The sequence below is a fragment of the Plecotus auritus genome, assembly GCF_963455305.1.
Source record: "Plecotus auritus genome assembly, chromosome: 6".
Classification (NCBI taxonomy): domain Eukaryota; kingdom Metazoa; phylum Chordata; class Mammalia; order Chiroptera; family Vespertilionidae; genus Plecotus; species Plecotus auritus.
This window is the reverse complement of record NC_137773.1, coordinates 58,896,029-58,912,001: the sequence shown is the minus strand read 5'-3', so window position 1 is coordinate 58,912,001 and position 15,973 is coordinate 58,896,029. Positions and strand designations below refer to the sequence as shown.

Here is a 15,973-nt window from a genome sequence, read left to right as displayed (position 1 = left end):
AGAGCACTCCCTGTGTCCCGAGAGACACGCAGACAAAGGGCTGTGAAAACCAAGGGGTAACGCTATGCCTACGAAAGTCTCCCTGTTTCCCAGGCACAATGTACGTATTCCCCGTCTCTGGTAAGAGAATCGTTCTCTTATGGAAGCAAGGGTTGCATTCGCGCCAGAGTGATTTAAACATGGCATTCCTGATGAAACCTGTCTCGTTTCTATTGTCTAACTAAGAACTGTTATTAAAATCTCTTACAATGCTAATGAGCTTTCATGCTTCCATCAGCAACGATGATGCTGAGACAGCACAAAGAAAGTGCCTGGACGCTGCCCGTTGGGGAGGTCCCCCTCAATAAAGCATAAGTGGATGACAGCATCTGGGCTCTTTCAAGATAGCTTCCATAATTACTGAGTGGTTCAAAGCGATGGGATTGTGTTGAGGGGTGGGAGGAGAGGGGGACTATTTCCTGAGGAGGCCCTGATTGGTCCAGGGGGGAAGGTGATGAAAGCTGTGGAGATATTGGGGAGCGTGTTCTCCGTGACCTGCACCGCTGCCCTGCCCACCTCCTCCTCTGGCAGGAGCAGCTCAGTTTTTATGAGCAGGGAAGGGAAATGCACACGAATCCGCTTCTGCTAAGAACTTTTTCAATAAAAGACTTAAAACAGAGCGGAAAAAGCTATAAAGTGTTCTCAGCTGCCAGGATCATTTAGAAAGGCACTCAAGGCTGAGTGAGTCCATGTGATAATGAGTTGCATTCCAGCTTTCTGCGTTTTTAGCCAGAAAGTCAAGGCAGAGTGTCCTACATTAAAGTTCTTTCATACATGGATGATTAAATTTCTACAAAACCTAAAATTTAAAGAGGAATGGGCCCTAGCTGGTTTGGCTCAGCAGATAGAGCACAGGCCTGTGGACTAACGGGTCCCAGGTTTGATTCCAATCAAGGGCACATGCTGGGGTTGCAGGCTCGATCCCCAGTAGGGGGTGTGCAGGAGGCAGCCAATCAATGACTCTCTTTCATCATTGATGTTTCTATCTCTCTCCCCTCTCTCCCGTCCTCTCTGAAATCAATAAAAATATTAAATAAATAAAGAGGAATGGTAAGTTCTGTATTAAAATGCTTTGTTCAGAAATAGGCAATATTTTTTTAAGTAGCAAAAGTGGCTATATCGATGCATTACAGCATGTGACTATTGACTTTTGAGGACACTATTTGATTTTTCATGGAGGGAAGAACTTGAACAGAATCTAGGAGATATTCCTGTGTAATAAGTTGACTTTCTTGAATGCATCTTGGAAAATGGCACTATGATTCCATTTTAAATGGCCTACTGCAGGGGTCAGACACATTTTCTCCAAAGGGCCAGAGACTAACACTTTAGCCTTTGTAGGTCATATGGTCTCTGTCGTAACTACTCAACTCTGTTGTTATAACATGAAAGCAGCCACAGACCATATGTAAACAAATGAGCATGGCTGTATTCCAGTAAAACTTTATTTATAAAGAACAGGCAATGGGCCAAATTTGGTCATAGGCACACCTCTGGTCCACAAGAACTTTCTTGAACAAGCTTTTTCTCCAACAAAATACTTTAAAACTCTAGAACAGAACCACCCTCAAGGTAGTGTTTTTGCTTTAAAGCAGTGTCTCTCAGTCCTTGGTTACACTAGGAAAGGCTGTACATACTGGAAAGATTTGGAAAATTCTATTGCAGGCTGTCCCCCAGATTAAAGATAGATGTAGGGCCCAGGCATTGGTGTTTCTTAAGTTCCACAGAAGATCTAACCAAGGTGCAGCCAAGGCTGAGAACCTCTATGGAGGAAGTTTCTGGCAGCAAGTGTAATTAACTGTTCAGCTACTTTATGTTCTCCCCGTCACTCATCCAATAACATAGTCATTGCAAGTCATCTATAGCCAAAGAACAACTTTCTCTTTGTAAGAAAAGGGGAGACGACACTCATTACCATTTATTGAATGCCTACTTTGTGCCAAGTCCTGAAATGAGTACTTTATGCCTTATGAATTATTATCATCACACCCACTGATTTATGAAGAAACCGAAGCTCAGGGAGGTTAGATAACTTGCCCAAACACCATAGCAAACGAATCTAAACCCAGGTTTGACTCCAGAGCCCAGAGGCTATTTGGCTAATCTCACACTATCCCCTCTAAGAACAGGAAGAGAGAAGTCTTGCAAGGTTATTAAATTAACCAAAGAATGCCACCCAACAGCAGATTCACCGATGAAAATATTCACTGTGGTGTCTCTAGATCATGCTTTCAGTCACACTCCTGTAAACTTATCATATACGGTAATATACAAACATAAATTCACAGCCTATCTTTACATAGCAACCTTAATTTTCTTCTTTGAAAAGACCTCTGAAATGTACTAAACATTTTTAATTAGTATACTAGATATTATTTGCAAGCAGATTTTGCTTCCATTATTATTTTTGTGGTTTTTTTTTAAAAAAATACCAGCAACATCAATTCCATTCTTTAGAAAGAAAGTCAATGTCAATTATTACAAATATTGAATTGGGCAGGCATTTTAAAACAGAAAGCTTTATCATTTTATATTAGAATTTGTGACAATTTACTCTGAAATACTTAGTACCAGTAGTGAAATATGTGAACAATTAATCTGAATCAGCACCTAGGGGTTGGTAACATTCAAAGTATTCTTATCTGTAGCCATACCTTAGACGTGGATTCATTTAGAAAAACTAATGGCCCTTGAGACTTGTGATTGGTTAATAGTGGTGAGCAGTGATAAACAGAAATACCCAACTGTGCGGGTATAGGTTGAAGACAGCAACCAGCTCAACAGTCTAAGAACGGGCTACGTGGAAGCAGCCGACTTGTACCTTTCTGTTCCCTGAGTATCGATCGCTGCCGTATCAGTTGACTACATGGCTGCCTTCCCAAACCAGGCCAGAATCTCAGCACATTCCTACAAGTGAGCTTCAAGCAGTGTTGGCTTATTAGATTCTGAGCAACAGACAGATGGTTAGGGCCATGTCTGCCTGCTTTCAGTGAGAGGTACCATCCATTCCTAGGTACCTCCCACCAAGGTGGTGGGAGAGGTGCCTGTCCCTTCGGTTTCAGCTATGGAGGCTACCAGTGGTGCACATTGCTCAGGCCAGTTCACTACAATGAGCTCTAAGTCTTAAGTCTTACCTCCGTTCAATTATCTCTAATGCACTGCCCAGAAGCATTTTTTTTTTGTATCATCATTTCCATGAATAAGGGGGCATTTAAGATGAATGCGTGTGACTTATATTCAAATAAAGTTTTCACAGTGGATCCTATCTGTACACTGCTGTGCTTCACAAACTCCCCCTCCATTCCCACAAAGGGGTGCTGCAGCCTCGTTGAGTCATTTACCCATCAAATGCCTCTATTTACTGAGCAGCTTCAATGTGCGAATCACTGTCCTCAACCAGAGTCTGAGGCTCATTAAGATGATTTATTTTGGTAAATAAATAAAGGCAGTGGAGTCTTCAAAACTGCTCGGTCCCTCTTTTGTTTTTGGATTCTGTCAATAAAATCAATTACTGCATTCAAAGATGAAGTTACCACCCAACCTTTCTGGGGTAATAAAAAGGATCTAAAAGGAGTCAGTCTCTTAGTACCGAAGATTCTTAACCCGTTTGAAATACCAAAGAAAAGCCAAAGCTCCAGGGAGAAGCACAAGCATCCAAGGTCAGCCGCTACTGGGGATTTACATTTCACAGCTTCGAAAAGAAGTTTTGAAGGTCAGAAGGTCAAAGAGTTACATTTAGCTCTGCCAATCAGTATGAGATACTACCAGCCCTTTCATCACACCTCACAAATCTGGAAAATCTTTCACCACCAGCAGGCCCAGGAGACATCATCAGATAAAATATCAGCACACCAGACAGTTTATAACCTCAAGATGTTGGATAACTCTTCCAAATGTACTTTTTTTTGTTTCTTCTTTCAACCAACAAGAATGCTCACAGTAGACAGCCTCTGGGCATACACTTCAGCCTCAAAATGTGAGACATTTTATTATTCAGTGTCCGCAGATGTGCCCCGGATTCTGAAACCTGAAGTTACTACCGCCTTGAAAGTCTTAAATTGGGATGTGGATGATGAATTAAATTTCAGGGAAATGCTTTCTTCATCCATCTGGCAGCTGATGACACATTTAGTACTCTTTATTGCCTCTCTGTCCCAAAGAACATGCTGTGATTTAAGCATAGTAAATATTCCCATGGGGGGAGGGGGGTTGATCAGCTAGATGGAAGGGACTCTGCAGAGCTGGGCAGAAGAAACAGGAGGTCATGGCTGAGGTCGAGGGGAAGACAGAGGGTCAGGAAGATGGGGATGAAGAGAAGAAAATGTCAGTGGAGGTGGGATTCTAGGAGTTGAAGGGGAGAGAAGGGAATGGGCAGGGAGTGATGGCTCTAGAGAACAAAAGGACTGGAAGGAGAACAAAGCAACAACAGGGAGAGAGAGTTGTATGACCCTCCCAAAGGACAGTGTACAGAAAGCCATGGAGGGAGCAGACGCAGCCTAAGAAAGAAACTGAGTGGCTGGATACAGAGATGAAAGTAGAGAGAAGGGGCGTGGTTGCCAGCCTCCAACATGGTTCCATGGGCCTCGCCTCCTGGCATTCATGCTCCTGTGTAGTCTCCTCCCATGCGGAACTAGCTCATGAGTGTGACTTCTAAGCTATGAAGGAAATGGTGTCTGCCTTCCAAGGCTAGGTCAGAGAAAGAAGAGGTTCTGCATGGCACTCCCGGATCTCTTGCTCTGGGGAAACCCAGCTGCCCTGCTCTGAGGGTACGCAGGCCAGTTATGGAGAGGCTCACACATCAGAGAATGGAGGCCTCCTGCCGATAGCCAGCAACTTCTTGACACCACAAGAGTGAGTCACCCTGGAAGGGGATCCTTCATCCCTAACCAAGCCTTCAGGTGACTGTAGCCCTGGTGCACATCTTGATGACAACCTCATCAAAATTTTTAAGCCAGAACCAGCCAGTTAAGCTGCTCCTGAATTCCTGACCCACAAAAACTGTGTGATAAAAAAATAAATCTTCTTTTATTGTTGTTTTAAGCTGCTAAGTTTTGGGATAACTTATAGCTAATAGCATTATCTACAGATTACTAATAGGATTGGAATACGGAGAGAGGGCAGGAAAGATAGAGTTGGGAGGGAAAGTCATCATAGAAAGTGGTAATAAAGCAGAAGTGTAATAAGATCTAGAGTCTGACTTGTCTCACTTTCTCTTTTCTTCTCCTATACTACACTGCATGTCCATTTCTTTTTGTAAGTGAAACTTCCCTCATGAGAAAACGGAACCTGGAATAACCCCAAGAAAGAATGACAAAACAATTCTAAGGCCTTTTCTATATTTAACCAATTAATCTCCACCCTGAGCTGCAGGTCCTATTCCCCTTTTTATAACGAAGGGTGATGTGACTTGCCCAAGGTCACAGAGCTAAGTGAATAGCCAAGCAAAATCAATCCCAGGCACTCTGGCACTCTGGCAAGTTTTAACTATGAAGGAGGGCAAAAGAAAAACAGAGTCCTGACGAGCCATCACCTTCTCGATACGGGGCCAGAACAACTTGGCAGGAACTGGACTTACTGCGAAGGCCTTTGGGCTCCCCGTGTGCCTAATGGCACCACTGTGTGGAGGTGGCTCGTGTCTGGCCTGCACAATGCCTCCTCTCCAGGTGACTATCATCATGAGTGGCATCGCCCTTCAGGAAAGCCAGAGTCCCTAAGTCCATACAAAATCAAAGCCAAATTCTAATGCCTAGGGCCTCGGTTCTGGGGAAGAGGCCCAATGCAGACTTGCCAGGTGGCCCTAGCATCTCATCTAGTGAACATTTGGTCTGACCGTGTTGCTTCCAATCATGTTTAACAGACTGGTCTTGCTTTCTCACAGTGTCCTTGGAGGCTAGTAATGGTTATGAGCATGAGTTCTGCTTTCCAATCCCAGCTATGCCACCACACTCCTCACTCACAACAGGGATCTCATCGCAGACCCACCATGTAACGTTAGCTCAGATCCACGCACCCATGCGTTTGCTGGGCCTGGACTATGCTGTTTCCAACCTACGCCAAGCTTGACAATACCCAGCTCCAAAGAAAGCCAATAACCTACTGTTTTTGTTGGCATTTTACTAAAACTTTGTAAGGTCAGGAGGAAGTGCTGGGCACACAGTATAGACAGACCATTTCACGTGAAAAGAGCTCTCTATTAGATACCTCTTAGGAAACTCCGCCCCCCACCCCAAGTCTCCCAGGAAAAGTTATCAAAAGGAGTTCTCAATCTTTCCACCTCCCTTCATCCAGCCTCTCCTCCACCCCGTATTGTCCCGCCCTTCCCCAACCCTTCCCTACTCGTTCCTTTCCTAATCTCTCAAACCTTTTTCATTCAGAGCATTTGTGCAGAACTAAACCCAGGAACTCAGCAAGCAACCCAGGCCAGCACTCTTCCTCCTAAAAGACTGGCACGGCATAGCTCCTCCGTAATAATCACACAGGCTTCCCCCTGGGGTGCCTGTGTTGGAGTCCTTGATGCAGACCCACCAGTGATGGGGGAAACCAGAGGTAAGGGACACAGACCCCGCCAGGGTCAGAGATCCCACTGGCCACTGGGATCTTGAGCGAATCACATCTCTGAACCTGTTTCTCCAACTATCAAACGAACACTACATTAAAAGATCCAAGACCACTTCCAGGTTTCACATTCAATGGTTTGAGGTAACTATCTATCTAGTAAAACTGAAAAGTTATAACCGAGGTACAACTCACTCTCAGTGGTCCTAAAGTCTCTCAGAACCTTGATTACTCAGTCACCACGTTATTTTTTAAGCTCCCATCCTGCAAAAACTTTTTACAATTTGAAGAAAGCTTTGCTTCCCCTGCAGACTCTGTCCAGCCCGCAGAGAGCATGGACGTTTTATGGATGCAGACATCTTGCCCTCAAGGGAAGTGCGGAGAAAACGCTGAGTGCTTTTGTGGAGGGAGGGCTGCTTTTGCATCTCTCATCCTTTTCAATGGGCAAACGGAAATGCCACTGACACTGTGGTCAGAGATTAAACATTACACCATCACTCTATTTTCACTTTCAGTTCTTCCAGTGTTCCCACCAAAGCACCAAATCAATTCCCAGAAAATGGCACAAAGGGGGGATAAATTGTGGTAGAACACCAAACTCTGCTTGCTTGTGACTTGTTTGCTTAAATTCCCTACAAAGTAAAATCCAGAGAGTAAAACATAAATAAAATCTGCCCAAAGCTGTGTCCTAGCAGATAGAGAGACATGAGCGTCGACGCCTGCACACGCCATCCTAGCTTAGCTTGCTCTGTCAATGCTCTGATTCTCTGGGAAAAGATTATCTATCCCCAAAGCCAGTGGTCGGCAAACTCATTAGTCAACAGAGCGGCAAACCGCGGCTTGCAAGCCGCATATGGCTCGCGAGCCGCAGTTTGCCGACCACTGCCCAAAGCCATAAAGCTTCTAATGAGGATAAATAGTGGTAAAAAGTTTCAGCCCATGAAAAACAGTCCTTCATTGTCTCACATCCCCTCTTAATTGATCTTAATGGGTGATTTTAAATGACGGGGAAAGAAAAAGCATAGCACTAACACATGGTAATTATCTGTAATTCTCCATTGGTAATGTTGCTGAATGGGGAGAATAATGCAAATGTGGACAGATGCTGACTAGAGCTTTACAATGACATTGAAATTAGGGTTATTTTGTACAGTAAGTAACATATGACTAAGTTGTAGTTCTTCCAGGGCAGATTTTCATCCCGATGACAATATGCACCACAGATTGCTGGGAAGGGTAATGAGATGAATTTTCCATGAGGCACGACCCGTGGGAATAGGCAGGGGTGGAGATGTTTAACACTGTGTCCTAAAAGCTGATCAGTGTGGCAGGGACTCATTTAGCTGCTAATATCTGATGTAAAATTCGGCGTAAATATCTGATGTAAAATTACATCAGCTTTAAAGTGAGATGAAAAATAGACTCCCCAGCATCCTAGATAGGTTTTCTGGCAACTTAAAAAAAAAAGACTATAATCCTAGCACTTTTAGAGGTACTTTAAAATCAAGCGTCCTTATTTTACAGATGAGAGAAAGAAAACCCAGAGGTTTCACAGCTGTTAGCAAAGCCCACGGGGCTCAGGTGTGGTGGAGGAGGGGGTGGATGAAGGGGCCTGGAAAGATCTCTGCTCTCTGCCTTACTGATAATGTTGTTTTACCTCCAGAAATCAGCATTTCCCTTTATTCTTCTTGACATCAGTAAGTTACCCTTCAGAATTTACTCTGTGCCCCAAAGGGACCTGTGTGCTAAATGCTAAGGTTACTATAATAATTAAGACAAACTTAGCATAGTGAGATTAATCATCTAATGTCTCAGCAATGATACAAATCATCACATTTTTAAAATTTCATGAATCTTCAATCCAGAAATGTGAATGATCTGTGGGATTTGTACGCATGTGTGAAGGAGCGATGAGCACTCTGAACACCAAGCAGCACCTAGTGACCCAGGGGCATCAACCAAAAAAGACTGTGTTGGGTTCAGAGTTGAAGATGGACCAGGAAGCAAGATGGGAGCCCAGGTTACCAATCTACACCAATAATAGAGAAATATGTAAATTGACTGTACCTCTGAGATGCCCAACAGCCAATCAGGAGCAAGTATGCAAATTAACCTGACAAAGATGGCGGGCCTGTGGGCGTCGTGGAGGTATGAAGGCGCAGAGCAGCCCGGGGCGGGGTGGGCATCCCTGGGACCCTGCCCGCTTAGAGCCTGTGGGCAGTGTGCACACACACGTGCCAGCACCAAGCGGCCAGGGTCTCGGGGACGCCACTGGAGTGCCCGGTCCTATCAGCCCAGCCTAGGGGCGGCTGGAGTTTGCAGTCCTTTTCGTTTGTGGAGCCCCTGGACCAGAAGCAGGAACCTAGAGCGCGGGAAACACCAGGAATTCTGGGAATCATAGTTCTGGTGGCAGCCCCTGGACCGGAAGTGGAAACCCAGAGTGCGGGGAGCACCAGGAATGCTGGGAATCATAGTTCTGGTGGCAGAGGCGTTGAGGGATCTCCTAACACTAGAGCAAAGTGAGCCTGGATCAAGTTACTGTTGCGGGTGGGGGATGGAGGGAAAGCAAAGGTGGGAGACATAAGTAAAGTCAGAGTGTCAAGGAAAAATTAAAGGGAAGATATCCTGCAACTTCTAGGAAATCTCCACCAATGGAACAAAGAAAAAAAAAAGACCTCTATTCTGTGAGCACCAAACCAAACCAGGTTAAGGTCTCAGACAATTCCCTCATATGATTGCAAAGACAGACAGAAACTCCTGGATTGGAAAGGGCTCCCCTGAGGGCTCCCAGATTGGAGAGGGTGCAGGTCGGGCTGAGGGACCCACCCCCCGTGCATGAAATCTTTGTGCACCGGGTCCCTAGTGGATAACATAAAAGGGGAAAATGACCACGACCCTTGGTAAGCAGGGACTGAAGTACCAGCCTTAGGTCAAGGATCTCAGCCCTGCCTGGAGCAACGGCCCGGAGGAAAATCCCAATGACTTTGCACAGGCTCACCAGACAGCTCACGTTGGGTTAACAATTACCAGCACTAGGAGCCACTTGCTTTTGCTTCAACAACTGATAAGACAACCGAAACTAGAACAAAGGTGAAATCAACTCATATTTATTTTTATTTTAGTTCTCTTGAAATTTACTCAAATTAAAAACAGTGCACCTTTGATCTATTCTGGAGAAAAATAAGTTGGGAAAGAAAAGCTAAAAATACTTAAATTACAGCGAACTTTAATTTACATGATGTCTTTGGCATTGATGGTTCGGAATCCCATTGGCATCCAACTGTGAACTGACCTATGCCAATTCAGCGCTTCAGAAAATGCCTGGTTGTTATAAATACTAGGAGCGCCCAGCACGCAGAGGTAGGTGAGCGCTAGGGAACTTCCAATCCCAAACTTACTACTGGCCTCAGTCCAAATCCTGCCAATCAACAGAAGCAAGGAGACACAAAAACAGTCTGTCTTTTTCTGGACAAAATTTTTTTTGTTTTTAATTTCAGGCACTTAAATGAGAACCATGCAAGTTCACTCTGGGGTAGACACATTTGTTCATTCTTAGGGCAGGATGAACAAACTTCAGAGTCAGAGGGAGAATGAAACCCTTTGAGAAGTGGGGGAACCACAGAACTCACGGCCCTGAAGGGGTCAGGATGCCCCACTTGGCGAGTTCTCATTCCTCATTCACGCAAAGGTGTGGGGGTGGTGTTTCCAGGTACTTTACCAATGAAAAACATTTTTCAACATCCTTAAAAACAAAACACTCAGATGATACTAACCGATTCTGGAGAATGTATTCCTCTTGGGGATATTTCCACTGTCAAACCCAACATGCCAGGAGCATGAAAGTTAATATACACATTCATATATACATGGATGGCACTCTATGTATTTAGGTATTCTCAGAGTACATTCCCATAAAGTTCTCACAAAGACAATCTGATTGTTTCTACAGAAGGAAACTGTCCATCTTTAACCTCAACAATTTATTGCTACTTTACCAGGAACATTTTCTCTTGTGAATTTAAATTATTTAGAGCTACTAAGTCAAATTAAGCTTGTTGAAATTTTTCAAATTTGCTTTTACTCATAATTTTTCTCCCTATTAGATAAAATGCCTATGAAACCAACTGGTAATCATGTTAACTTACTGTTTATATAAGGACATCACATTCAAAACTTAAGATTTACTTCTAAGTTCTTCACCAAAATGAATATATTGTTTTTGTGTTACTACTTGTGTATATAAGTAGTTATAAATGCAAGGCCAAACTATGTTAGCAATATTAAAGTCGTAATTCAAAATGAGATTTTAAGAAGAATCTTTGAGTTCTCCAAGGCTTCATCATTACCAGTCATTTTGCTAATAATAGGAAAACTACTACTAGTATTTTGCCATGTTACATTCAATCCTAACCACAACCTTCTATTCCCATTTTAGGTAAGTGAACAGTTCAGCTCAGAAGAGTTAAACAAGTTGGCCAACATTACAAAATGAAAGCGGATACAGGATCCAAAGCCATGTCTTTTTGGCTCCAAATCCCGACCTCTTTCCTTCTCTAGCTGTGACTGCACCCAAGCCCCTGAACAAATTAAACTACTCAACTATGCAACTCAAAATACCAAAGTCATACAAACACGCCACATAGACTATTTCATACCTTTAATCCTCTGAAACTTCCTGGGCTAGTTGGAGAGGAACTGGAGGATTTCGTAGATTTAGGGGTGGAGAGCTGGCTGCTGGGAGTTCCATTAACTGACCAGGAGACACAAAGGAGACAGAGGTCATTGAAAACTCAAGACAACCAGACCGTGTCCAAACACTAAGCACATGCATGAAGCTTCCATTCATTTAAAGCTCAAAGCAGATGGCAAACCAGCAAAAAGCAAGAGCAACGCATCGTATTGTATTACAGACAAAGTATTAGACAAATAAGGAGTGGAGCTAGGATTATTTTCAGTAATAGCTTTCCAACGGTGACACAGACCAGTGGTCAGCAAACAGCGGTTCGCGAGCCACATGCGGCTCGCAAGCGCGGTTTGCTGCTCTGTTGACTAATGAGTTTGCTGACCACTGAGACAAAGATATAGAACATTATAGAACTAGAGATGAGACTGAGAACTTGTCCATATATCCTGCCTACCAGCAAGGATAGGGATGAATGAGTGTTTTGTAATGGTTTCCTATGCAGATTTTCTCATAACCTCCAATATCCGCTATATCGTCATATGTGTATATATATACGTATATATACATACATATATATATATATGTCAGCCTGAATAACCAAGACTTTCTATGGCTCTCCCAAATCAGTTCCACCATAATCCAAACACATTTTCTAAGTGCATTATTAATGGAAAAAGAAAATTAATGGTCATTTTCCTTGTAATATCTACTTATCTGTTTGAAGGTCATACAAAAACATTCAACTTTTTTTTAATCTAGACTAGTTATTTCTAATTCATTTTCTTTTCTTCGCAGGTTAACTTCCCCATCATTTAGCAAATTTGATGTTGTTGTTTTTTTGCTCTGTTTTGTGTTTTTTTATACACCCTCCTCCAAACTTCCACATACTTCTCAGGCTGAAAGTTCAATTCAGAACCTGTGCTTGGAAGAGGGCAGCCACTGCTGCTACAGGGGACGGCAGGTCGCAGAGCCTACACTACACAATGCTCGCTACACCGTTCCACATGACCATGCTTATTCCTAATTGATTCCCCTGGATCTATGTCTGCTGTAATTTCACAGAGCTGGTCATTAAGATCAAATATTGGTGTAATTTTTTTTTTCTAAGGAATATTTATAACCCTTTTTATCATGAATCATTAATGCTTTTGTCCAATGTAGATCAAAACCGCCATTCATCTCTACGGAAAGCAAAGCAAAGTGCATCTCCTTTTCTTTTTTTAATATGAGAAAGCAGACACCTATTATTTTAAATGATGCTAACAATATAAAAAGCAAAATGCAGTCATAAAGGTCCGGACTAGGTGACTTAAAAAGGTGAACACCAGCCCTAGCTGTTTTGGCTCAGTGGATAGTGTCAGCCTGAAGACAGAAGGGTCCCAGGTTCGATTACTGTCAAGGGCACATGCCTGGGTTGCGGGCTCGATCCCTAGTAGGGAGCGTGCAGGAGGCAGCCAATCTATGATTCTCTCACATCATTGATGTCTCTCTCTCCTTCTCCCTTCCTCTCTGAAATCAATAAAATATATATTTACAAAAAAACAACCAATCAGATATTACAAACACAATTAAAAAAAAAAGATGAGCACCAGTCCTTAGGTGGAGGTAGAAGTCCTGGGTCTGGTATTTGGGATTAGATAAATCCTAGGTCCACAGGAGTTGACAGGGATCCATGAAGTCATGTTTACTTATGTATTGCTCATTTAAAAAATTCAGTGAAGACCTAGCTGGGTAGCTCAGTTGGTTGGAGTGTCATCCTGTACAACCAAGAGTTGAGGGTTTGATCCCCAGTTGGGGCACATAACTAGGTTGTGGGTTCAATCCCCAGTTGGGGCATATACAGTAGGCAACCAATCAATATTTCTCCCTCACATAGATGTCTGACTCTCTCTTCTCTCTCTGAATCTCTTCTCCTCTCTCCCATCCCCTCTCTCTAAAAGTCAATTAACGTGTCCTCCAGTGAGGATTAAAAAAAAAAATTCAGTGAAAATGAAAAATGTTTCTATTTACTTTTGAATTACCAACTTTAATTGTTTTCTAATTTAAAACTACTCAAAATAATTATCAGTTATCTACATTTTCTTAACAAATGTATGTGGGTATTTAGAGTGCAAGTACAAAACAAGTAACTATCCAATTAATTAAAGACTTTTAAGAGTATTCAACAGCCCTGATTGAGAAAAGGAAGGCCATTTCATAATAATAAAGGGATTGATACAACAAGAGGATATAACCCTGATAAACATATATGCACCCAATGCAGTAGCACCCCCCCCCCAAAAAAAAAAAACAAAAAAAAAACCTCCTGGAAGATATCAAGGGAGAGATCAACAACAATACAATCATAGTAGGGGACTTTAATACACCACTGACATCACTGGATAAATCCTCTAGACAAAAAGTCAGCAAAGAAACAGCAATTCTAAATGACTCACTAGATCAGATGGACCTAATTGACATCTTCAGAGCATTTCACCCCAAAGTCACGGAATATATGTTCTTCTCAAGTGCACATGGACATTTTCAAAAATAGACCACATATTGGGTCACAAAGTCTCCCCAAATTCAAAAAGACTGAAATCATATCAAGCATTTCTCAGACCAAAATGGCATAATATTAGAAATAAACTACAATAAAAACATTCCAAAAAATTCAAACACTTGGAAGCTGAATAGCATGCTATTAAACAATGATTGGGTTATCAATGAGATCAAAGAAGAAATTAAAAACATCCTGGAGACTAATGACAATAAAACACAACAATGCAAATACTATGGACACAATGAAAGCAATCCTAAGAGGGAAGTTTATAGCTCTACATGCCTACCTCAAAAAACAAGAAAAAATGGTAATAAATCATCTAACTCAACAACTCAAAGAATTAGAAAGAAAGCAACAAGAAAAGCCCACAGTGAGCAGAAGGAAGGAAATATTAAAGATCAGAGCAGAAATGAATGACATAGAGACCAAAAAACAATACAAAAGATAAATGAAACCAAGAACTGGTTCTTTGAAAGGATAAATAAGATAGATGAACCTCTAGCCAGGCTCACCAACAAGCAAAGAGAGAGGACCCAAATAAACAAAATCAGAAATGAAAGAGGAGAAATAACAACAGACCCCACAGAATACAAAGGATTATTAAAAAAAAATTTGAACTCTATTCTAACAAACTAGACAACCTGGAGGAAATGGACACATTCCTAGAAAAATACAACCTTCCAAAACTTAGGAAGATACTAAAAATCTCAATAGGCTGATAACTATGGAAGAAATTGAAGCAGTCATCAAAAAGCTTCCAGCAAACAAAAGCCCGGGGCCAGATGGCTTCACAGGGGAGTTTTACCAAACATTCAAGGAAGAACTAAAACCTATCCTCCTCAGACTATTCCAGAAAATTCAAGAGGAAGGAACCCTTCCAAGCTCCTTCTATGAAGCCAGCATCACCCTAAAATTTCAATTAATGTTATAGCTTTCAAAATTCTCTTTAAAGGGAACTGGTGGTAGGAATTCACATAAAATAGAGATGATTATGGACAATGAACTAGTAAAGTTGCTTTGAGCCTAGATCTTTTTTCCTACGTACCACACAGCAATCTGTATTGGCTACTAGTTCCTACTCAGTAAGTGCTGTTAGCTCTCAGTAATATTCAGACACCACACTAATATCAAAACCTTCCTTGGAATGGAGATAGAAAAGGGACTAAAGGAGAAAAAATAAATTCCTGCCAATGGTGATCTGTGTAGCAGACCAATCTCCCTAACACAGTGGTCGGCAAACTGCGGCTCGCCAGCCACATGCAGCTCACGAGCCGCGGTTTGCCACTCTGTTGACTAATGAGTTTGCCGACCACTGGGATAGGAGCTTAATCACAAGGAACAACAACAGCCAGTAATTATTGGAATCGAGAGTCTAGGTCAGTGGTCGTCAAACTCATTAGTCAACAGAGCGGCAAACCGTGGCTCGCGAGCCGCAGTTTGCTGACCAATGCCCTAACAGTACACCCCCGGCCTAAACAGGGTTTCTTAATGAAACTCACTGCCAGGTTTAACTGCTGTCAGTACCTACATGTCCACATTCCCACCCAAATAACTCTCATCCTAAAGAGACACTGTCACATGGAGCCCTCTAAATTCCTGATAGCATTTGGAAGGTTCTAAACATGTTCTCTAATGAGTAGTCCTTCGTATCCCTTACTTGCACATTTGTCCAGTCTTTGGGAGGGGATGTGGGATGTGGGGCAGGGCTCCACGGTGCCTCCTCCCTGACACTGCTGCCGCCCACTGGGAGGCGCGCAAGGACCAGCAGCATTGTGATGCTCCCACACCTTCATTACGCCCCTGATTCTCCCCCAAAGTGAGGCTTCTGTCCTCCTCCCTCAACTTCAGGTAAGAAATAAACCTGAGGACTTTACTGTTTGCTTGTTTCCTCTGAATACTTTCAAAAAATAGATTTTATTGATTTTTTACAGAGAGGAAGGGAGAGGGATAGAGAGTTAGAAACATCGATGAGAGAGAAACATCGATCAGTTGCCTCCTGCACACCCCCTACTGGGGATGTGCCCGCAACCAAGGTATATGCCCTTGACTGGAATTGAACCTGGGATCCTTCAGTCCGCAGGCCGACGCTCTATCCACTGAGCCAAACCCGTTAGGGCTTCTCTGAATACTTTTTAAAATACTGTTCAATTATG

The 15,973-nt window shown here is 42.7% G+C and overlaps 1 protein-coding gene across 4 annotated transcripts in view; it reads right to left on the bottom strand.

The window, feature by feature from the left end:
• The window catches only part of DCLK2 (doublecortin like kinase 2), a 139,551-nt gene that overhangs the window by 34,452 nt on the left and 89,126 nt on the right, over window positions 1-15,973 (bottom strand). For all 4 annotated transcript variants that reach the window (XM_080671784.1, XM_080671782.1, XM_080671783.1 and 1 more), the window contains one exon: window positions 11,250-11,344. In XM_080671784.1, the coding sequence (XP_080527910.1) occupies window positions 11,250-11,344 (95 nt within the window). The remainder of the gene's footprint in view (window positions 1-11,249; window positions 11,345-15,973) is intronic.